General features: G+C 50.8%; 9 protein-coding genes across 9 annotated transcripts; 6 read left to right on the forward strand and 3 right to left on the reverse strand.

Moving 5' to 3' along the window:
- Window positions 1-396: 396 nt before the first annotated feature.
- On the forward strand, window positions 397-2,086 carry LAJ45_00918 (uncharacterized protein; the record flags this gene model as incomplete). Its single annotated transcript, XM_046110517.1, has 3 exons — window positions 397-1,291; window positions 1,348-1,802; window positions 1,871-2,086. 3 exons carry the CDS (start codon window positions 397-399, stop codon window positions 2,084-2,086), a joined length of 1,566 nt encoding a protein of 521 aa, XP_045975695.1.
- A 611-nt stretch (window positions 2,087-2,697) lies between these two features.
- Window positions 2,698-3,215, forward strand: LAJ45_00919 (uncharacterized protein; the record flags this gene model as incomplete). Its single annotated transcript, XM_046110518.1, has 3 exons — window positions 2,698-2,848; window positions 2,923-3,062; window positions 3,129-3,215. The coding sequence occupies 3 exons, from the start codon at window positions 2,698-2,700 to the stop codon at window positions 3,213-3,215; spliced, it is 378 nt and encodes a 125-aa protein (XP_045975696.1).
- Window positions 3,216-3,939: 724 nt separating this feature from the next.
- Window positions 3,940-4,311, reverse strand: LAJ45_00920 (uncharacterized protein; the record flags this gene model as incomplete). Its single annotated transcript, XM_046110519.1, has 1 exon — window positions 3,940-4,311. The coding sequence occupies one exon, from the start codon at window positions 4,309-4,311 to the stop codon at window positions 3,940-3,942; it is 372 nt and encodes a 123-aa protein (XP_045975697.1).
- Window positions 4,312-4,339: 28 nt separating this feature from the next.
- LAJ45_00921 (uncharacterized protein) lies at window positions 4,340-4,717 on the reverse strand (the record flags this gene model as incomplete). The annotated part of the gene is made up of 1 exon (XM_046110520.1): window positions 4,340-4,717. One exon carries the CDS (start codon window positions 4,715-4,717, stop codon window positions 4,340-4,342), a length of 378 nt encoding a protein of 125 aa, XP_045975698.1.
- Window positions 4,718-5,536: 819 nt separating this feature from the next.
- On the forward strand, window positions 5,537-6,215 carry LAJ45_00922 (uncharacterized protein; the record flags this gene model as incomplete). Its single annotated transcript, XM_046110521.1, has 2 exons — window positions 5,537-5,582; window positions 5,797-6,215. The coding sequence occupies 2 exons, from the start codon at window positions 5,537-5,539 to the stop codon at window positions 6,213-6,215; spliced, it is 465 nt and encodes a 154-aa protein (XP_045975699.1).
- Window positions 6,216-7,245: 1,030 nt separating this feature from the next.
- On the reverse strand, window positions 7,246-8,581 carry LAJ45_00923 (uncharacterized protein; the record flags this gene model as incomplete). Its single annotated transcript, XM_046110522.1, has 4 exons — window positions 7,246-7,615; window positions 7,689-8,186; window positions 8,246-8,324; window positions 8,578-8,581. The coding sequence occupies 4 exons, from the start codon at window positions 8,579-8,581 to the stop codon at window positions 7,246-7,248; spliced, it is 951 nt and encodes a 316-aa protein (XP_045975700.1).
- Window positions 8,582-9,545: 964 nt separating this feature from the next.
- Window positions 9,546-12,304, forward strand: LAJ45_00924 (uncharacterized protein; the record flags this gene model as incomplete). The annotated part of the gene is made up of 3 exons (XM_046110523.1): window positions 9,546-11,143; window positions 11,227-11,640; window positions 11,717-11,732. The coding sequence occupies 3 exons, from the start codon at window positions 9,546-9,548 to the stop codon at window positions 11,730-11,732; spliced, it is 2,028 nt and encodes a 675-aa protein (XP_045975701.1).
- A 1,381-nt stretch (window positions 12,305-13,685) lies between these two features.
- On the forward strand, window positions 13,686-14,893 carry LAJ45_00925 (uncharacterized protein; the record flags this gene model as incomplete). Its single annotated transcript, XM_046110524.1, has 2 exons — window positions 13,686-14,283; window positions 14,358-14,893. 2 exons carry the CDS (start codon window positions 13,686-13,688, stop codon window positions 14,891-14,893), a joined length of 1,134 nt encoding a protein of 377 aa, XP_045975702.1.
- Window positions 14,894-21,150: 6,257 nt separating this feature from the next.
- Window positions 21,151-22,112, forward strand: LAJ45_00926 (uncharacterized protein; the record flags this gene model as incomplete). Its single annotated transcript, XM_046110525.1, has 3 exons — window positions 21,151-21,306; window positions 21,375-22,038; window positions 22,099-22,112. The coding sequence occupies 3 exons, from the start codon at window positions 21,151-21,153 to the stop codon at window positions 22,110-22,112; spliced, it is 834 nt and encodes a 277-aa protein (XP_045975703.1).
- Window positions 22,113-22,988: the final 876 nt, after the last annotated feature.

Here is a 22,988-nt window from a genome sequence, read left to right on the forward strand (position 1 = left end):
TTTTCGCCAGCCGCGAATCAGAGGTTGTTACCATCAAAAGTCATTTTCAGGTTCTTCTTACCTGCCCCGAGTACAGTTGGTGCGGACGCCGATGCCGCAGGTCAAGCTTGTCTTCTCACTAGAGTATTTGCTAGAGCTACTTGTGGTGCTGTTTTGCGTTTCCGTTCCTGGCCCGTCATTAGTTGCATATTTGACTCTTGCCTTTTGGGGCCAATGATTGCAAGGTTGGTTAGACTCCGCTACGCTTCTGATCCCGGAGTCGATAAGAAGCGCCTGCAGCCACAGCACTGAGGAAATTCAGCGAGTGAGGAGCTGTGATGCCGGTGTTCTCAACGGGTATTATCTACATGTCCATCCCTACTTGTGTAACGCGAGTACCTACCCCACAGTGGGGTAATGATCGCTATTACCGAGCTCCGATATAACCCAAAGCTCCCTCGGCCCCCAAGCTCAAGATCTCAGTTCCACAAAACACCAAAACCGAGAGAAAAAAGCACCTACCTCCCTCTTATCAACAATGCCCACCCAACACCCCCATCTACCCCTAACATCCACCCTCTCCACCCTCCCCCGGAGAACACCACAACCCCGCGCTCCCATATCCTCACCCTCCTCACCCCCTCCACGCCCAAACTCGTCATCCTCGACGACGATCCCACAGGAACACAGACATGCCACGACATCGCCGTCCTCACAACATTCGAGACCCCCTCCCTGCAATCCGAGCTACTCCGCCCGGCTCCAGGCTTCTTCATCCTAACCAACACCCGCGCCATGTCGCCTGCCGCGACGACAACCCTGCTGCGTAATATCCTCTCGAATCTAAGGACTGCAGCCGAAGCCGCTGATGTAAAATTTACGATTGTGCTGCGCGGGGACTCGACGCTGCGGGGCCACTTCCCGCTGGAGTGTGATGTTGTCGACGAGGTCTTTGGTGCCAGTGACGCATGGATTGTTGCACCTTTTTTCCTGCAGGGAGGGCGGTATACATTAGAGGGTGTGCACTATGTTGCAGAGCGGGATGTGATGGTGCCGGTTGGTGAGACTGCGTTTGCGCGTGATGCGACATTCGGGTTTGCGGCGAGTGAGGTGAGGGAGTGGGTTCGTGAGAAGGCGCCGGGGCGGTTCGAGGCGGAAGGCATGGTGGTGAGCCTGGGGGTGCGGGAGATACGGGAGGGCGGGGTAGAGAGGGTGGTGGAGGTATTGAGGGGCGTGCCGAGGGGCGGGGTGGTGGTCGCGGATTCGTGTGCGGAGAGTGATATGGATATTGTAGCGGCGGGGGTACTGCATGGTTTGTCTTGTCCTTTCTTTCCATAATTTCGTAGCTCATTCTCTTCCGTGATACAGCCGAATCCCAAGGCTCTAAACTCCTCTTCCGCACCGCCGCCGCATTTGTCTCTTCCCGTCTCGGCATAATCCCACAACCCCCACTCAGCGCGCACGCCGCCGGCCTGTCCACCACCCCCGGAAGCCCCGGCGCACTCATTGTTGCCGGCTCCTACGTCCCCAAGACCACTGTACAGCTCAGCAGTCTCATTACTTCACGCGGTCCGCATCTCAAAGTGCTCGAGCTCTCTGTCAACATGCTTCTCTCGTCCCCCGCGGCAGAACTTCTTTCCCGCACGGCGGAGGCGGCGAGCGTAGCTATTGCGGCAGGGCAGGACGTGCTTATCATGACGAGTCGTGAGCTCATCAAGGGCGGCGATGCAGATAGCTCATTGGAAATTGGGGGCGTTGTGGCGGCGGCGTTGGTGGATGTTGTGCGGAGGGTTACTACAAGGCCGAGGTATATTGTTGCCAAGGTGAGTTTTGATTCTGTGAGATGTGTATTAGTGATGTGTATGGTTGTATACTGATAATGGGATGACAGGGAGGTATCACGTCCTCAGACATGGCGACAAAGGCGCTGGGGATGCGTCGGGCGATGGTGCTGGGGCAAGCAGCGCCCGGAGTGCCGCTGTGGAGATGTGACGAGGAGACCTGCCTGTACAGCGGGGTGCCATACGTGGTGTTTCCAGGGAATGTGGGCGGTGACGATGCGTTGGCAAAGCTGGTGGAGGGCTGGGCAGTACAGGCGGAGGTGTAGATGATGAGGTTATTGTGGATAGATGTAGATGTAGATGTTGTAGATTGAAATGGTACATAAGATGTCACTCGGATTTTGGTGACGTACATGTAGTTGCAAGAAGGCCAAGTGCAGCGCGCGAATAACCAACTGTATTGATGATGAGGAGAAGAGGAGAACTCTCGCTCTTAAGTACAGTCTGTTTAGGCCACCTATCATAAAAGACAACATGCGGTGGTCCTGTAACCAGATTGGCCTCTTTTTATCATGACAGATACTCGCTACACAAATATAAGGTCAATGACTGCCAGACAGTTTCATTACAACACAACCTCCCAGCACCAAGCACTACTAATACAAGCGGGTGCGTTTACTTGCGCGGGCAGAGTGTACAATCAAGCGCTCTTAGATACTGAAGCCCGGCAATGTCTTGTCTCGCATAAGGCTGAATTCCCAAGCTCGGCACATACTCTGCCGACACCGAGCACCCCCCCACGCCCATGCATCTCATGCAGCTAGCCTGTACTACACCTGTACCAAACTAAATGTACATGTCCATGTATATAACCACCCTCCCACCCCACAATTCCAGGTCTTTCACTACCCCACAATTTCTCTCTCCATAATATAAAATGTCGACATCCACCAGCACAGTCCCCTCTGAGCGGCGCTTCGGCCAGTACGTGCGCCTCCGCCCCTCGGCACTCAAGGAGTACAAGGAGATACACGCAGCTGTCTGGCCCGAGGTTCTGCAGCAGATACGGGAGTGTAACATCCGTGACTGTTCGTGCATTCTCTCATATACATCTACAACTCACTGGTGATTGATGTCTAATGCAGAGAGAGCAAACGTACAGACTCGATATTCTTCGACGACGCAACAGGTATCCTGTTTGCGACCTTCAAGTACGTGGGCACCGACTATGAGGCAGACATGAACAAGATGGCGGCGAACGAGAAGGTCAGGGAGTGGTGGGATGTGACGGACCAGATGCAGGTTAGTAGTAATACCGTTCTCATGGTTTTTGGGTTTGGTTATATCTAATGGGGGTGATCGATGTAGGAGAGCCCCATTGAAGGCGCGGTTAGTAGCAAAGAGGGGCCTGGCTGGTGGAAGGCCACGGAGGAGGTGTTTTACATGAAGGAGTAGATATTGACTATTTATGCCCAAGAGCTGAATTGGATTATCGACTATTAAATACATGTAGCAATATAATAGACATCCCTCACTCACTCATTTAATTTCTCTATTTGTTATTCTGACACCGATTAGAAACCCCACTATAACAAAGCCATATACCCCGAGATGTCAACCTAAAATCTAACCAAGCTCACAAATAGCCTAAAGCTGGCGCATCCATTTAGCATCGCATTACCCGCATCTCGGCACTCTCCTACATGCATGTGTCCCTGCAATGTTCCCCACGTCCCATCCCCGCAATGTGCCGCACGTGACCGATAAACCCTAACCCATGGCCGAGAAGCCGGTTCGATCATTGACACTTCGAGTGAGATTATGGTATGCAACCCGAAGGCTATGACAATAGGTCGGATTAGGAGTGAGGGCGAGGATTTGCTAGGATGTTCTCTAGAATGTATATATAAATGTCATGGATATTTAAGGGAGACTTTGTGTCTGTGGGAAGACCGTTAGAGAAGATATGTGTTGCACAGGATGGTTTAGAAGGGCTGTGAGGACGTTTGGTCAATTGATCGATTGGTTTCAAGGCCTACAATAGTTCACAACTCCGCAAATATACTCTATACCAACTAAAAACAAGAAAGAAAAAGGAAAAAAAAAAAAAGGGAGAAAAAAACACTAGTAGAATTAATTGCTACCAGAAGAAACCACAAAACAAGCTGCTACACCCTCTCTATAATTCCTGCGCCAACGGTTTCCTCTCCCTGACCTCAAGAACAAACCTCATGTTCGCCCTAGTCGTCGGTCCCGTCCTATCCAGCACAGGCTGTACCACCTCCGTTATCTCCTTCTCCTCCTCCTCAATCTCCATCAAGATCTGTTCACCCTCTACATCCTTTCTCGCCTCCTCGGCCAAATCCGCCCCTGGTACCTCATTCTCGAGGTCATGGATATCGCCGACGCTCCCGCGTGACCCCGGGCTACGATTCGTCGTGAGGGTGTACTCGCTACGGTCGCCGGTTTTGACAGTTGGGGGGACGTACCCGGGGATGACGAGATTTGGGTCATGACGGAAGCGGTCATTGAGTCTTAAGAGAGCGTCCATGCTGATACGGCTCGGGTGCGGCATGGGCTTACGGATGCGGTGGCGGGGGGGCGAGGCGGGGATGGGCATGGTTTTTTTCCTCTCCGGTGATGGGTGTGGCAGCGACGCGGGTTACGTGGTCGAAGGCGGTGACGGCGGGCAGGCCTTTCTTAACGTGGCGCTCGAGGATTGCGAGGTCGGCGGCGGCGGCAGCGTTGTAGACAGGCGAACCGTTGCGGCGGCGATACCCGTTGTTGGGCCAGTAATAACGGATCGCCACCGGGGCGATGTAGCTGTTTCCTGGAGCGTTCTCTACGCGGAGAGTGCGGGCCGCGAGCGCGGCGGTAGTAGGGGCCGAGGGCGCCTCTTCCGATGCTCTGCGCTTGCGGCCACGCGGAGCGGAGGGGGACTCTCGTGTGTTTTCCATTGTGGGATTTGTTTGTGTGATATCGATGGTTGTTCTGGAGGGAAGAAGTGAGGTTGTTGTTGAGAAGCAGACAGCTAGATGGATGTGTATATATATACACAGATCGGTGTGTACTTCCGTAGTATGGGAGCATGGGCGTCGACAGTCTTTTTATACTTCCTGTGTTCTAGCTAGCCAGCCCAGCCCTATGCATTTGAAGGTCGGCCAATTTTCAAGCCTTAGGGCATGCTTCTAGTATTTGCAGCAAACAACCAATCGGCCAAGCCTGGGCTGGTGATCTTGCAAGAAAGTTAGCATTCCATGTCTTTCTGGTGATATGATGTAGGTAAACTCACAAATTAATACATAGAATCGTGTGAGATCTTGCTCTGACCATCAAGTTTTTTTGTCATGCATACGTATACACGTCCTTCATATCAACTGCCAGCGCCTCGAGGTCAACATTTGAGAATCGAAGCAGCTCAGAGCTCCAAACATTTTCCATAACTCCAAGGATAGAACAATTTCAGAGGTTCAAAAGCTACTTCTGCTACTCAGAGCGCTGTTTATAAAAGACCGAAGCTGTGAATTGCATTGCATGATTGCCATTACATTAAGAACAGAAGGAAACATGCCCGTTTTTAGTCAACAAAGAAATTATAAAAACACGTATCTATCAGATCTAGACACCTAAACCCGTTGTCTTGACACGGTAACAACAAGTAGCAAGAACATCAAGTTCTCGGTGCCGTACCTTGACAACTCACAACCCATCACTCGCTTTTTCATAATGCTGGATCTGGATTTAGATCAAGTTTTCAACTATTCTACCATCTCAACATGAAGTTCTCCACGAGTATAAAACACACAAACCCCGTCGTTCTCAGTATATGCCTCCCATATCATCCTTACACGCCTACCCAAGCATAACCATATATAACCTACAGCTACCCTACGTCATATACCACCCCCCCCCCCACATACCCAACCATGGCCTCCACACCCACAACCCCACTAGCCACAGTAACAACCTTCGACATACACCTCACCACCCTCCTCGAAACCCTCGCCGACCTCGACCGCGACATCGCAAACCTCAGCCACCACGCACACGCCAACCCCTCCCTCCTCATCCCCTCACCCCCACCTCCCTTTCCTCATCCACCCCATCCACTCCATCCGCCTCTCCCCCTCCACCCACCCCACCGCTCTCATCCTCCCCACCCGCGCCCCCAAATCCCTCCGCAAGGTGCAAGCCCTGCGCACCACCGCCCGCGGCATCGCAGCCCGCCTCAACGCATTCGAGCAAGACCTGCTAGCCGCAGAAAAGGGCGCAAAGGAGCTCAAGGAGAAGTATTACCGCGCTGATGAGAGTGACGGGGCGATGGTGCGGATGTTCAGGCAGGTGTTTGAGGGTTTGGAGCTCTGTAGTAGGGGCTTTGCCGAACTGAAGGGGTGGTGGGTGGGTGTTGTGAGGGAGGGGAGTGGGGCGGGGGTTTGGGCTGGTGCGCCGTTTTAGTTTGAGAGAGAGAGAGAGCTAGAGGTTATGATGTTGGGAAAAGATAAGTATTTTAGATGAGATTGTGATATGCGATGATGTGTTTTGACAGATGATTTAGAGAATTGTTTTAGAAGAATAGATTATGGCATGGAAGCGAAAGGAATAAATTGCATCAGACAGATTATTTAGTGGTGTTTGGTGTGTCGAGTGAGGATCCATGAAGCTGGTGAACGCAACGGGTTAGAGCAGCCGGAGCGGAGTAGGTGAGTGTCGGGTACGAACGACAGCCGTGACTCCTGGCCAGCGAAGAAGGACATGCAGTGAAGTGCTTTAGAAACAAATATTTTTAACGCATCGGCCAGTGCTAGTATACATGTACCCATACCTCTGTTTCGCCGAGCCCCCTCGATGGCTGGAACTCCCAATCGGGGCTATCAGTAGTGACGTGCTAAGACTAACCAACTGATAAGCTTTAAGAGGGCGCACAGCCAGTTATCAGCACACGCATGGTTTAAATGGTCGAGGGGTATGCAGTCAGCCTAACGGAGCCACCATGTCGACTACGGGGTCGGGCGTTCGACACACCTCGGCGCAGTGGAGAGCGGTAATGTGTCTGGAACCGAATGGACCGCGCATCATGCCATTTTTTTTTATTTTGTTGTAAAGCGTCTGCCAACACCCCCTGAGCTAATATACGTCATATCTACTCTAGACCAAGAGATTCCATCACCAGATATCACTCGACCCGTGTGACATTGAAGACAGGCCACACGTACATGTATTGATCAAAACCTGTACAGCTCGTGTAAGAAGAAGTGAGATTCCCAGCACACGTAAGCTGAAAAACTACATGTACATGTAGTTTATGCCTTGGGGCATAATCGACCAAGCGTTGCACAAACACGAACACGAACCCCCGCACGTACAACGAGATAAGCCATTTCCATTACCGCTAAACACAGATCTAGATATATAACCACATGAAGCACATATACCCCCTCCACAGCACAGCACAGCACAGCACAGCACAGCACAGCACAGTCCACCCCTAACCATTCACCACACTGCCACCATTCGGATGCAACGTCTGCCCACTAATAAAACTCGAGTCCGCACTGGCCAAAAACACAAAGCACGTCGCCACCTCACTCGGCTGTCCCGCCCTGCCCATAGGCGTCGAATGGAACGCGTCCAAGTCCTCACTCGTCATGGTCGACACCACCAGCGGGGTCCAGATGGGGCCCGGTGCGACGGCATTGACGCGGATGCCCTTGCCGCAGAGCTGGTTTGACAGCGAGCGCGTGAAGGCGATGATGGCGCCCTTTGTGGAGGTGTAGTCGAGCAGGTTGGGCTTGCCGATGTAGTGGTTGATGGAGCTGTTGTTGATTATCGTGTCGCCGGGGGACAGGTGCGGAAGCCTACATGATGGGAGGATTAGTACGTGCACAGGATCTCAAGGAGCCATGCAAGAGGGGAAAGGGAAACACGAACGAGTATTTCGACAGGTAAAACATCGAGTATATATTACTCCTAAACGTAAAGTCCCACTGCTCGTCCGATATATCCGCAATACTCTCCTGCGCGAGCTGCGTGCCCGCATTATTAACCAGTATATTGATGCCGCCCAGGGCCTCGACCGTCTGCGCCACAACACGCCTACAGTTCTCCACGACCGTGAGGTCCGTGGGGAGCAGGACGCACTTGCGGCCGTAGCTCTCGACAAGGCGCTTTGTCTCCTGGGCGTCACTCTCCTCGCCGGGGAGGTAGACGATTGCGGAGTCTGCGCCCTCCATGGCGTAGAGGACGGCGACGGCGCGGCCGATGCCGCTGTCGCCGCCGGTGATGAGCGCCTTTTTGTTGAGGAGCTTGCCGGCGGGCTTGTAGAGCTGGTAGCCGCCGGAGGGCGTGGGGAGCTGGTTGTAGACGGGTTGGGGGTTCATGGCGGATTCGAGGCCGGGGGCGTTTGGTGCTGGATGGGGGGCTGGTGGCCTGGGTGGTGTTAGGAATTGGGACTAGATTGTAGATGTTATGTTGGATGTGTTTCTTACCCTTTTCGAACTGGGAGTCTGAGCTGGTCAGTTTCTTTGCGATGTTCTTTGCTGCTGCCTCCATCTTGAAGTGTTGTTGCTTGTTACGACTTTGAGTGTCAATGATAGTGAAATATCGATAGCAATGCTGTCTTTGAAGCTTCCTCCACAATTCCCCCCAGGATGCTTCCCTCTTTATATCTCTCCAATTGCCCTCCTACAGGACCGTTGCGTCATTCCCAGTAATTTCATCCCGGAAAAACGTTCTTCCCTCTCCCCCGTCCAGAGGCGTCTTGGCATTCACGTCACTCTGGCGTTCGTCTGCGGTGCATCCTGGTCATGCGTGTAGATACCCATGTCGTGCTCTAATCTACGGACAGCTTTCTAATTCTGGAATAAGCTGCGCACGATCTAGGCACGTTAGAGAATACGAGATGGTGCCCATAACCTTGTTTCATGCGTACTCCTTTCCTTGGGCGGGGAACTTTTCTGCATTGAGGTGGATGTGCTGTTATCCAATTCCCCTCCTCAACTGGTAGATACTGTATGTAGACAAAGGGTGGAGGAGACATCTGCATGTAGGTAGAGTGGTGTAACTGTCATGCACCAGCCATCACTCGGTCAGTCTCCTGGCCAGTAGGAGGAGGAGGAGGAGGAGAGCAGGAGCTACATACATACATGTAGCTAGCTGGCGACCCCACCTGTGTATAGTACTGCGTATGGCAGGAGCAGCTGGAAACAAACTCTGCGTTCTGAAGATGCGCATAGAATTGGAGCTCTGAAGCACTCTGGCGATCGCGAGGTAGTCTCGGCTAAACTGGCGCGGGCAGCTGAGGAGTGGAAGTTTAAACCGGAAAAGTCGGTATGGCAGATTGATCTCTGGCTCTCAATGTCATGCCCTGACTGCTCTGCCCCGGCTGCAGCACAACCAGCTTTTTCAGCCTCATGTTTGAGGTGCCCGCTGGGCAAACCCGCAAAGCTCACGCACAGCGACAGACATGGATGGGGTCCGTGTATGATGATGTTTGTGAGTGAGTGAGTCCAGACAGACACCCGCACGCTGCACAGAGCTCTCTCCCTCCCTCCCTCCCTCCCTCTCCGTCCCCCTCCCTCCTCCTCCTCCTCCTCCTCCTCCCCCCGAACTTGCGGGACGTTAAAATCTAGAACTAGAAGCCTCGAGCTCTCCCACCCATTCTCCTTGCTCACCATCTCCCGCATTTAGTAAACAGTCCTTTTTTTTATATATATATACATCTCCCACCGTATATACCCCAACTATAGCACACACACAAATACATAACCTGCATAAGTACTCTACATAATGGACCAGGAACACACCGGCCACCGTGACCGCCGACCCCGTTTCGAGCTGTGGAGGCGGCAGCAGCAGCAACAAGATACAGCACAGCAGTCGCAGGGTTCCGGGATTGGGATTAGACGCCAGGAGCTGCGGATATCAGCTATCGGTCCACCGCGCAGCCTGCAAACACCAGCACCACCGGCCACTGCAACTCCACCTCCTCCACCTCCTCCACCTCCTCCACCTCCTCCACCTCCACCTCCTCCTCCTCCTCCTCCTCCTCCTCCTCCTCCTCAAGCTCCTCAAGCTCCTGCAGACCTCAACAGTGCCAGTGGGAGCTCCATGCAGAGGCCCCCCTTCACAGCTCCCACCTCTACCTCACACCCGTCTTTCCGGTCCCAGTCCCCCGGACGCCCCACGCCCACGCCCACGCCCACGCCCCATGAAGCACCCCCGCCAGCACCAACGCAGACCCCTGGAGCCCCCCGCAACCCCGCAACAGCAACAACAACAACAACAACAACAACCGCACAACCCCCGCCAGAGACGCTGCAGCCCACGCCCTTCCCGCACTGCCAGATCTCTCTCGGCATCGACACGTCCGGCTCCACGTCCGGCCGCGTCATCGCCTCGGAGCGCGAGTTCGTCACAAAGATCGTTCTGCAGCTCGTGCAGGGCAACGTCCAGCAGAACGTGCACGTCCTGCCCTGGTCAACCACCGCGCTGCGGCCCTGCCTCATTGCGGATCTACACCGGCTGCGGTCGGGCGGCGGTACGGACCCCGCCGTCCTGCTGCGGTCGGAGCAGCACCTGGCGGCCCTGAAGAGGAGCAATGTGTGGTTCCTGCTCACGGACGGGCAGGTTAGTAACAATGGTGTCAGCCAGCTGGCGACGACGCTGACGGCGAAGAGAATGCACGGCGTGCCGTGTGTGATTGTGATCTTTGGGACGGGCGTGAGTGCGCCGGCGAGGTGTGATATCTCGGTGGGCATCTCCCCGTTTGCGGCGGTGCCGAACTCGGCGCTGTTGTATCAGAACATCACGAGTAGGACGTGCTATGTGCTGGCGACGAAGGGCTGCTTCAATAAGCTGCTGCCGGACGGGGCGTCGCAGCCCGTGCTGGACGATGCCACGCGGTGGGCGGATCTGCCGACGATCCGGCCCGACACGGCGTTCGAGAACATTGTCGTCCCGGCGGCGCGGGAGCTTGCGCCGGGCGAGCTCGCGCTGAGTAACGATCTGACGATCGACTTCAACAATCTGTTTTCCTCGGACCTGGACGACGGCCAGGTTAATAGCTTGCTAGGGAACGAGGATCATCTCCAGGCGATCCTGCTTTCTTCGCACTCGCGCGGGCAGTTCTCGGATACGCTTACGTGGCTGGAGCGACAGAGTTCGGTCTCTGCTACGGATGCGACGAGGGATGATGCGGCGCGGTCGACTATTCGTGATATCTCTACGGCGATTGCGAACCGGCGGTCTTCCGGGCCGGAGTTTGAGAGGTTGGCTCAGGAGCTTAGAGAGACGCATAGGACAAACGCCATGCACCGCCATTCCCGCTCTCGAGTAATCGACAATGCCATCAGCTCCCTCTACGAAACCTCCAGCCGCGGCTTCCAGTCCTCCTCCCTCTCCACCTCCCGACCATCCGTCAGAGCAAGCGGGGCTCCCCCTCCCCCGGCTATTGGGGAATAAATTTCAGACACCAGCCCATCACCAGCAAACGCCCAGTCTCCGTCGCCCTCAAACCGCCGCCGCCCCCCGTGTCCAAATCCTTCAAAGGCGACTGCGGCATCTGCTACGAGAGCGACATAATCCTCACCGTCCTGCTCAAGCGGCCCCACGCCTACAACGCCGCCACCGCGCGGCGCAACGTCCGCCTCGTGTTCCCACTCTCGGCCGGCGGCGCCCCAGAGAACGACATCATCTCCACCTTCCTCGTCTGCGAGAACTGCGCCGTGTATCTCGTCGAAGCCGGCGAGACGCCGTTCCGCGAGCGGGCGACCTCCGCACTGCCGCTCGTCTCGTGGACGGAGCGGTCCTCGCAGTGGCGCGCAACGCTGCTGAAGGCGCTCGACGGCTTCACGCCGGACTCGGTCAGCGTGCTGCCGCTGCTGTTCCTCGCGATACTGGACCACACGATCCAGACGAAGGAGTGGGCCAAGGCGGACGGGTCCGAGGAGAACCGGCAGCGGCATCGGGCGCTGACGTGGTGCCGCGACATGATGCTGGAGGAGGTGAAGATGAACGGCGGCGGGACCAAGGGCGTGGTGGGCGAGTGGTGCAAGCAGATTATCAAGGCGCCCGGCGACTCTGGGCTGGTGTGGAAGTATCCGATGGATGGGTTTGTGCTGGTTGTGGAGACGGCGAAGCGGCGCGGGCTGGCGAGGGAGCTGGCGACGAAGGCGGTGTGGAAGAAGTTGCTGCATCAGGTCACGGCGCGGTATATGTTTGAGCTGGATCACGATGTGGAGGGGAAGGGCGTGACGTCGACGCTGGAGTTTGCGCGCGGGAGGGTGGCGGGGAGGGGGTGGGTGGAGGAGATGACGAGGCCGGAGTGTAGGCTGGTGGGGAGGGGGGATCTGAAGATATTGAGAAAGTTGGAGGAAGAGCTGGCGTGGGTGGAGGATGTGGCGGGGCCGGCGATGGGGAGGTGGTTGGAGTGGTTGAGAGACATGGGGCCGGGGAGGAGTACGGCGGAGGCGATTGAGGAGATCTTGGACAAGTGGGGGCATCAGGCGGCGGCGGCGTTTGAGGTGCCGGAGGAGCTGATTGGGTAGGGTCTAGCTAGAGGGCGGTGGGGAAGTGCTCGGTGGATCATGGAGTATTGCATAGCATATTCGTAAAGTGTCATTGCGAGGGATGGTTAAAGAGAGGCAGGCTCACGTTCGATAGAAACAGACTCTACATGTACAGCGTTCCATTTGTTCTTTAGATTTTGTGTTTTTATTTGTAGTTTAAGGAACTTGATGGAGTCAATAAATCACTTTACCCTAGAGGTTGTGGGCCGTGGCTGTGGCGGGGTGTTTTGTGCTGTGTCTGGATTGTAAACCTATATATCACTCTCTGTTGATAGGTTACAGTGTTTAACAAGAAGTAGATGTATTCAGCGACTTAGCCGTGGGGCTGTAGTGCTACGGTACAAAGCTGAGGGTTCCGATCGATCTAACTCTCGGGTTTTACACAGTTCCGTGTGAGTAGTGTTGAGGTGGTTTCGTGATGAAAAGAGTTGATTGATTGATTAAGTACATGAGTGATAGTTCGTGATAAGAGAAAGTAAAGAAATGACAGCGGGTGCGGGTACAGGTAAAGAACAGTCACGGAGAGCCCCCCTTTGCTAGTTCCTCCACTGGACGCTAATGACCGTCACTCCAACAAGCAGTACAGTAAATATACCTACGTGCTTAGTATTATAACATTTTTATCTACCAAAGTAAAATCATTGCAAACACTACTTGTATATATATATAGTGACGGCTATTTGATATGTATCAATCCCTAAGTACCATCCCACACAAAACCACAGCCCTCTATCGGACTAGTGGATGAGAGCGAAATCGCTACCCATACATGTAGGCTGCCGTCAATGTCTAGCCCACTTGTGCAAGTGTTCATCTAGAATCAATGTTCGACACCAAGATATCTCGAGTGATATTTCATGACCTAATTACCAGGCAAATTATGACATGTACTAGATTCACAGTATAGTTCTCTTTTTGCGCCACCACTTCTGCCAGCCGAATAGCTCATACCGGTGGCAGTGTAGTGACTTTTTTCATAATATCTTGAATTTTGTCACCTTTGTCACCTTTGTCACCTTTGTCACCCTTGACATCACCCTTGTCACACCAACTCTTTAAACTCGGGATTAGGGTTATGCAGCACCAAGAACCAGGATCCCCTCGCAGCCTGCAACGTTGCGATTTCCCCTCCCTCAAGAGCTTGCAGGCGTCCACGAACCTAGCTTCACAACTGGCAGCTACAAAACTCGTACCATTATCAACCTCAAATCAAGTTTAGCAAACCTCAAAAGGTGCCAGGAATCCTATCGCGTGATTCTATTATACAGGCTACACACAGTATGTTCAAGAATGAACAAGCTAATTAGTACGCATCCAGCTTATAGCTAACCGACCGTGCGGACGTTACTTTTCTAAAGCAATGTCGGACGAGAAGAAGACAATCCGGCGACAGTGCGCCACGATAGAGATAGCACCCGAAGGAGATGTAATTCTCGAAGTCGAGTCTCCTACGGGCACAGCAAGATTCCGAGTGCTATCCTCAGTGCTCTGTCTAGCCTCTCCCGTATTCCGTGTGATGCTGGGCCGGAACTCGAACTTCAAAGAAGCATGCGAGTTGCGGAACTCAGACAGCGCGCCCTATGTCGTACCTCTTGACGAGTCGGACCCAGGAGCTCTGGCTGTCATTCTAAATGTGTTTCATCTGCGGAACGACCATGTACCAAAAACGGTTTCGTTTGCGAACTTGTACAAGCTTGCTGTGATCTGTGATAAGTACGATTGTGCAACGGCCGTGGCGTTGTGGGTGCCGATATGGACGGGTGGATCGATATCTAGTGTTTTGCAGCCCGGGAATGGGAAGTGGTTGTTTATTGCGTGGGCGCTGAAGATTGAGCATATCTTTGCGGAGGTCTCAAAGAAAATCGTCTTGGAGGGCTTTTATTCTGACCCTAATAGCGCTCTCTTGACTACCGGAGGGTTCCCAGCTGTAGACACTGATACTCCCGAGGTTGTAGTTGGTAGGTTCCTTTCCTTTCTTTTTCTTAACGTGTCTTGGTGCTCCTTCGCTGATATTACCCTTTTCCGTCACAAGAGGAGATAATCCAGAGGAGGAAACAAACCATCAGGTCGATGCTAAACGTAGCAACATCCTTCTTACAACGATATTATCATAACCCTGGTGACAAGCCTCGATGTCGACACCTAGTCCGCTCGGATCAATGTGACATGATGATCCTCGGATCTCTAATCAAGGTCTTTCAGTCCATGAAGATCATCCCCCCAGGTTTCGGGACTCCCTACAAGCAAGAAGAGATGTGGTTGGAGAGCGTCACGTCGCTAGACGCTGCGCTACGGGGCTTCCAGCTCCATTTCCTCCAGGTTGTTCGAGATAAGCCGTGCAAGCCAAACCACTACGACAACACCAAGTGTTATATCCACGGGGCTGTGCTGAAGTGCGGAGACCACACCAAGTGTAGTTTCTTGCCCGAGTTCTATATGGGGTTGGATAGCATAAAGTCGGGAGTGCAGGGGCTGAGCTTGTATGACTTCAAGTCACGCCAGATGCCGCCCAAGGGAGAGTCACAAGGCGGGGCACCGTGGGAAACTTTTCAGTTCATGGAAATCTAAAGTGTTTTCTTAGTAGGCCGGGGGGTAATTGGACACATGTTATTTGTATTTCATTCGTTTAAGTTTCCTATGTTTGTTTGAGTATGATGTAGCAACATGTAAGCAGACCTATTGAACACAGAGAATCGTAGGCTACGAGTTGATGAATTATTCTGCTCCTATCTCTCGTTTCAACTCAAGATTCTGCTTCGGTACGATTTGAGATTCTTCGGATGCATTGTACATGAGCAAAGGCCATCCCTGTGCAAGTTATGATTTGGTCTGGAATACTAGCTAGTTGAAATTATTAGCAGCAGCATATGCAACTCTTATTGTCACCAGCTTCAAACGGCCTTATAGATCGATGGGGGAGAAGGTCGTGATTAAATCAAGGATTAATAAGAGTAATTCTTACAATTCCAACCAACCCTCGCATGTGTTTCTATGTTGTCACTTTTCTATCAGAAATTCCAAGGTTTACTGGGTACGTAGAGTACACCACACCGATTATAATAGAGGAAAGCTCCGCCCAGAGATCCAAAGAAGGGATCTTCCGAAAAGGATGGAGGAGCGGGTTATACCTTCTACATGTTCAGTAGACAAGCGTACAATATATCATGTCTTGCTTAATGACACCCGTCCTTTGCACGTGTACCTCATGTCATCCATCGACTCTACCATAGGCATACCTATATGTATCAACTTGGACGTTGAACTCAAACTCAGCGACAGCAATCAGAGATATATTTCTCCCCTGAAGATAAATGTTGGACCACCGTCGATGTCCAAGACGCGCTTTTAGTACGCGCTCTACTCTGCCGAATTGCTGGGGCCTAATACCAGAGATCAAATCTAATCTAGTCTTTGGGTCTATGATTGAGAGTTTAAGTGTGGACCACAGCCAGCTAGCCCTATTGGGCACGAGACTAGTCTTTTTATGTGCCAAAGGTATGACGTTGTAAAAACAAATTGCAGGCCGGTCAACGACAAACAAGCTTTTAATCCCAGAAACAAAATAGCCGTCTTGCCTGGGCTGATTAGCGCAAGATCTAACAGAACCCCGTGCAAGGCAAGTGCTCACAAAATACCTATCTACCGGCAGCAACAGAGCTACATATATACAACCATGACTAGGATCATCATCGTGGCCGCAGTTCTTAAACCTTTCAACCTACATCATGGGAACAGTGAAGAGTAGTTGTGACATTTCTTTTACCTTCCCTGAAGAATATCCAGGTCAACCTGCCAAGTATGTCGGGAATGATGACAACATGGGCGGCTATATATTGTTGTGATCTTATGGTAGAATTCGATATGTAAGCTCCACTGTACCGCCTCGTTTTATTTCCTCATTATACAATTACTAAAAAAATTATTAAACTTACATTTTCACAGAAGTGTGCGGATTGAGTGTGGTATACTTAGCACTAGTATTGACCGGCCCGCCGCTGGTGTTACGTGTCGCCTCCGCCCCCCGCCCCGCCCCCACCGCCACCTCACCGGAGTGATTAAGTGGAATTCGGGGAAGTCAACCCGGAACACGGTCAAAATGGTGCTTCTTATACCCTTTTGACACCAAAATTGTCTACTACTATATACGTAGGTCCAATCTATTTATTCCACTTTAATTTTGGCTCCTGGTTCTCATAGAAAAATGGCCAGTATAGGTGAAAAAAATACGGAAAGTAAAATTATATACTTTCATATCACATGCATGTTCGAGAACTTCAAAAAAATACATTGATCGTGTGTAGGAGAGGAAATAATAAAAAAAAGAAGAAAAAAGAGTGTTAAATTATTCATGAAATATCACTCGATTCAAACTGGCTTTGGAGAAAAAACCATGTGAATTTGTGTGCACACGTTCCGACACTGCATAGCGGGCCTATATACATAACCTTAAGTTATTTGGCACACTCATCGTTTATCAAAACCAATTTAATTCATTGTGTTAACTTTAGGTAAGAGTTGCACCTTCCTCTATCACACCTCGATCCCCCCATTCGTCTTCACATAAGTCTTACGCTATCGAAAGTGCCTTTTCAAGGCAAATAGAATTCTAGGGCCTCTTTTTGTCCACAAACATGTGGAGATTATTGTGCGCGGATACTAGCTACGCTTATCTGCGTTGATTCTATTATTTGGTGTTAATTTGCCCGTGTGAAGGTTGCTAACCCAAATCATCACAGGTACGTACTCGAGTCATTCCGCATCGTCGGCTGTTATTGTCTCTCATCTTCCAATTACGGCAAAAGATTACATGGGAAATAGAGGTTAGAGATAATCCAGGCCGGAAGGAAAGGCATGAGTGGGAACGTGAGCTAAATTATAACAGGAAGCATTCTAGAAGCGTTAACCGTGCAAAAATGCCCATACTCAACCATTGAATCGGCTTTCAGTCACTTATTCTCACTCGGTTTCGAGGACGCGTAATATTCGTGCGAGTCTGTTCGCGATCATGCTCGATTAGTAATCGCGCTTTCCTTCTCGGTATTAGGCACTTGGAGCATCTATCGAGTTTTTAGATTTCCATATCTTCCTGATAGTATTCGTCGGGTCCCTAGGAACGCAAGGCTCCACCCAAGCCCATAGTAGAAGGAGCCTCATCAAAGGAGCCAGAAAGCTTCAATTGAACAAGCGCTTTTTAATGAGCACCTCATTAATACACGTACCCCACATCCGATCTCAGCCTTTCGTGCAGACCTGGCACGATAATTGTGTCGAACCCACCGCAGCCACAAGGTACAACCGTTCTGAAACCACGACAATACATACCTACCGCAGTACCGCAGCTCATCTCATGCTCCCTCGTGCGTCACTTGCCACAGATCTCCAACCTAGCCCGAAAGGGAGAGCTCGAGCCAAGGGAATCGTGCTCTACCGCATCGCTTAAAGGAACGTAGTCAGAGCGGTAAAGGGTCCAAAACAAGACATTGTTTCTCGGAATTTATCGTTTCCTCGTCACCTAACACAGTCGATGTACAAGACGAACCAACCAACCAACAACAAAAAACAAACACAACCAGCAAACCTAAATAAAATGTCTTGCCTGGCGGAGCGAAATAGGTAGGGCGAATGCATTGCAACTACATGCACTCTACCTGTCATGATGATCTCCATCAACCAGTACAGAAGCTGTACCAGAGCTCCGAAAGGCTGGAGCCAGGTACCAAATGCCCTCCACTAACAGCGCCGGCAATCAGCCCGTGTGCCCAGCCCAGCAGGTACGCGTCAAAGAGAAAGAAAGACATCATTAAGCTATTCGTCAGTCTAAACCTTACCCTACTCCTACATACGCGCCGATAAAGTGGTAGGCACTCGTACGTTGAGATGAAAAGGACCCACGCAATCTCGGCCCGTATTCTAGCCGGTATTGGTAGTTGGTACCTACGCTAGCCGTTCATCATCACTAAACAGAGCAAACCTCCCGGCCCGAGTTTATATACATATCGCCGAAGTTTCTGTCCATGTTTCTATGCAGCCGCTATATGCATAAGAGATCAACTGAGTCATAACTACTTAACACTTGTCCCTTTGTTGCACAAAATGAGTCGGTCATACCGAATACTTCTGGAGGATATGTGGCGGGGAGAAATAAGTGGGGATGGGTTTTAATTCATCCCTCTTTCCACTCGACGCAGGGCAATTTTGCAGGGGTACGGCTGTTAGCGAGGGTGTTTTACCGTCATCCTGCAGCGATACCACTCGAGGCATGGGTGCTGGTTGACTGTGGGCTCTTGAGGCTAGGAGTGGGAGGTCCAATACCTACCCTAGAGCACCCTCACTCACTCACACCCTTACATGCATCTGATCAATCTTAAAAGATTTATGTACGCACAGACAAGATCTTGATAATCAGCCTGAGCTGTGTGATGTGTCGTGATCATTTGCTAGTGACTACCTTTTTGCACGTTGTTTGCTGGCACGTTTAAAGTGTGCATAGAAAACAATTAGGATACAATATGACATCAAATTTGGTCCGATAGGGCGTAGATTTTGGGCGTGCAAAGAATGAAGTGCAGGATGGAAATAGACCGCCAGTCAGATCGCCGGTGGGGCACTTGAGCGCGCAATTGATTCAGCCCCATTCAGTGCGGTCATTCGTCGTACTCATGTTTATATCATCATCATTATTGTTCTAAATGGTATTCTCCGTTCGATCTTAGAATGAGGTGAAAAAATCCTCTAAATAGAAAAGAACACTTTCACGACAGTTCACGTGGTTGTTCAGAGGTAGACTACATGTAGTTATATCGATCGCCCAGAAATATATGGGAAACCCGGTGTTCGGCAGGCAGTAGAGGCTACCACGGCTTCGGTACCTTTAAAGTTCCAATTCACAGGAATGTAGAGTAAAAGAAAGTGCTCCATATCTCCATATATGAGATTTGCGAGATATTGCACTACGATGGTGGAGATTGGGGGTGAATGTGGGCCCTCTTGACAAGTGGGGGGTCTAGTTAGCTTCTTAGCCGACTTTCGCTTCTTTGGCGAATCGAATCGATGCAAAGCGACGAAGACACAGTAACATCACATCACCTAAGCTACAGAAAGAAAGCCTCTAGTTTTTTCCTGAATTTCAGCCGTGGCAGCTCAAGAGACATGATGAAATTTTTTTTAAGGTTTTACTTTTTTGTTTCTGGCTTTGGAAGCGAGAGTGGCTTATGAGCTGTGGTTGTGTCATCTTCAAACCTGTCCAATCAGCACCGGAAACCTCATATGTATGGCGCTTATGCACCCCCAAAGATTGGACGAAGGAGAAGAAGGAGGAGGAACAAAATAAGAAAGTGGCTATCGACCCATGGGCTAGAAGTAGCCTCCTAACTAAACTACTGCAAGGTACCAACCAACCAGACCAATCAACCAATGACTAGCGGGGGCGGGGGCACTGCACAGGGTGGAATAGGTTAGATCCCTAACCACCAACGCAACGGCTAGTAGCAGTACAGTACGATATTTCACCCCTCTGGCACCCCTTTTCGCTGCACTCGTACACTGCATCGCCTGATCTGACACACAAATTAAGTTATCTCTTTCTCAGGGAGATGTCGGGGAGTTTCTTTTTCGCGTTGGCCGGTTTGTAGTAGGTGTACCTAGAGTAGGGGGAAGTTGCAGTAGCAGCGCGCCGGAAAGAAAGTTCCTTCAAACTTGATTCTAGAGCATGCAGTACTTTACGCATAGTACAAGTAGTTTTCTATATGCATACTGCAGGGGAAGGGATGGATAATCTTTCGGGTTTACTGTGGATGAGTCTTTCGTTGATTTTGCGCCGCATTTCATCTCGTTAAACCACAAGCGGACAGTGAGAAAAATCATCGCGAAGTTGTTCTTTTATCGAGGCAGGTGGTGAACGAGGAAGTAAGACACCACCGCCTCGGTTCGGTCGCTTGTGCCTGCAGTAGCGCGTACATGGTTCATCATTGAGGCGGATTTCTTTTTCTTTCAACCGGAAAAGCAACATTCCTGGTTCAGCACTCTCTGGAAATATATGTCCACGAAGTATTAATACAACTCAGGGTTGGGGGGGGGGGGGGGGGCTATACGAATGTCGAATGAAAGTGTAGTTTTCATACGCAATTATCTGAATATCGAATTGGAACAAAACAGTAAATCGTTGATCAAATCCGCCCGGTAATGACTTCATGTAGAGTGATTAACCAACCAAGTAGACGGTTCCGTTAATTGGCACTGGGGTAAGTAGTCGATAGTGGAGGATAGATGTCTCCCACTGAAGTTGCGGGTGAATAATCCATGGATACTTCAATTTCACCCCAGAAGATGAGGCCAATCCCGTCTCACAATAAGCACAATTCTCACCGAGTGACTTTCCCATTTCAGTGAGCGGGATACAGTTTTAGCACGAACAGGGACTGCATATTCTCTCCACAGGGACCGCATATGGCACACACAGGGACAGCCCCTGCCCTGTCAACGGTCTTCGCCCCCCCGGCAGGCAGGAAGCAAGCACGATGAGCTTGCACTCATTCTATCCATCCCTCCACTAGTAATGCGTGTGCAGTAGCAGAGTAGCGGCACACCCCCCTCCCCTTCCACACATCCCACGCTCTCCACTCACTACATATACGGGCCAACCTCCTCTCTCACTTTCTTCTCATCACACACCAGTCAATCTCATTTCACTTCCGCCTTTCGGTTTAACAATTCGTTTTGATTTTCAGTTCATCCAAACTACACACACTCTTTTCAAAATCATCAACGAACATCTAAAAACTTAGTTTTTATCGCTCTTTTAAACAAACCAACAACTTAATCACACAATGCAGTTCTCAATCATCGCTACCTTCTCCGGTTTGATCGCCCTTGCTGCGGCCTACACCACTCCTGTGGGTGCCGAGCCTCAGGGAAACCCCATCTCTGCTCCTGGCTTGAACCAGCAGGTTCCTATTGGATCTCCCTTCACCATCACCTGGACTGTGAGTAGAATCAATAAATGCATTGAAAGTTGATTTTGGTGATGCTTTTTCTAAACCTTATTTTCTAGCCTACCTCCGCCCCCAACACCGTGACTTTGGTTCTCATGCGCGGCCCTTCAACCAATGTGGTCCCTCTCTCCGTTATCGTTGAGAAAATCCCCAACACCGGAACCTACAGTTGGACTCCTGCTAGCGGCCTTGAAGTCGATACCACCCATTATGGAATCCAGTTGATTGACGATGTCACCGGTTTCTACCAGTACACCACCCAGTTCGGTATTGCTGCCGACCCCAACGCTGTTACTTCAAGCTCTGTACCCGCCACCACCAGCACTACCGCTGTTTCATCCTCGACCGCCCCCACTACCACTTCATCCACCACCGCCGTTGTTTCAAGCAGCAGCACTACCGTCTCTTCGTCCCTTACCGTTAAGCCCATGGACACCGTTGTGTACAGCACTGTCATTGCGACTGTCACTTCATGCCCTGCTTCGGTCTCAAACTGCCCTGGAAAGACTGTTGCCCCTGTCTCTAGCGTCCCTACCTCTGCCGTCATTGCTACTTCGTGGGCCAACAGCACCATGGCTACCGCTACCGGCACCAAGAATGCTACTGCTGTTGCCTCAACTGGATTTGCTGTTTCCACCACTGCCTCACCTTCCCAGTTCACCGGTGCTGGTGACAAGATCAGGGTTGGATGTGCTATGGGTGCCGTCTTGGTTGCCGCTCTTGGTATGTTATAGCTGTTAATATTCTGATATATGATGACAAAAAGCTAATAATTCTATGTAGCGCTTGCCATGTAAATCAGTTAATCAGTAATGAGCAAAGCTTCTTGCAATCTCGGCAGATCTTCCGGATCTTAGTTTTTACTTTTTTTTCGGGATAGATGGCGAATGCGTAGGTAGATTAGGAAAAGTAGTGATGGAAGAAAAAACTAATGAATGAAACAATATTATACCAACCAACCACGGCTTGTCTTGTTTTGTTCTAGTCTTGCATTGCTATCTTTGTGTGAGATTGGTGTTTTGGGTGTGAAAACTGACCAGGAAACCCTTCTACCATATTTTCTTTTGTCATTCTACTTTTTTTTCATAGGGGGAAACATTTTTTAACGGTAGCCAGAAACTAACTAATGAATCGGTGTTTTTGTTTTTAACTTTCTGTGCTGGTCAGCTTGAATTTTTTTGCTTTCGTTTGTAAATTTGATTTTTTTATTTCCTTTGTACCTAGCTAGCAAGTTTCATTTTTGCTTCTTTTCGTCTTTCTTCTGTTGTGCAGAGAATATTTATTTATCTACGCCCTCTTGGAGAGGCTTGCGAATTAACTTCTATTGTTTATTATTGCATTCGGTCGAAATAAACCAAATCATCCGCAAAATCCAATCTCCACACCGTAACTATGAAGCCTTGCGCTCAAAAATGACCTTCAAACCTACCTTCTAATTATGGCCTAATTTGGCCTACGATAGAACCCTGAAATAAGGAAATTTAAGGCAGTCACCCAGCGGGTGAAGTGGGGTTCGCTCCGGTGTTTCGTACAGGCCGGGATCACTAAATTGGCAAAAAAACGAGTAACATTCGGCCTTAGTTATCGCTTTGTCACACCTGGATTGGGACATAACACGATACTCGGATGGATGCGTTAGAAGGAAAAAAAAGTTCACTCAAAATCTAGCACGG

This window comes from Morchella importuna (assembly GCF_003444635.1).
Source record: "Morchella importuna strain M04M26 chromosome Unknown Morimp01GS002, whole genome shotgun sequence".
In the NCBI taxonomy this organism is placed as follows: domain Eukaryota; kingdom Fungi; phylum Ascomycota; class Pezizomycetes; order Pezizales; family Morchellaceae; genus Morchella; species Morchella importuna.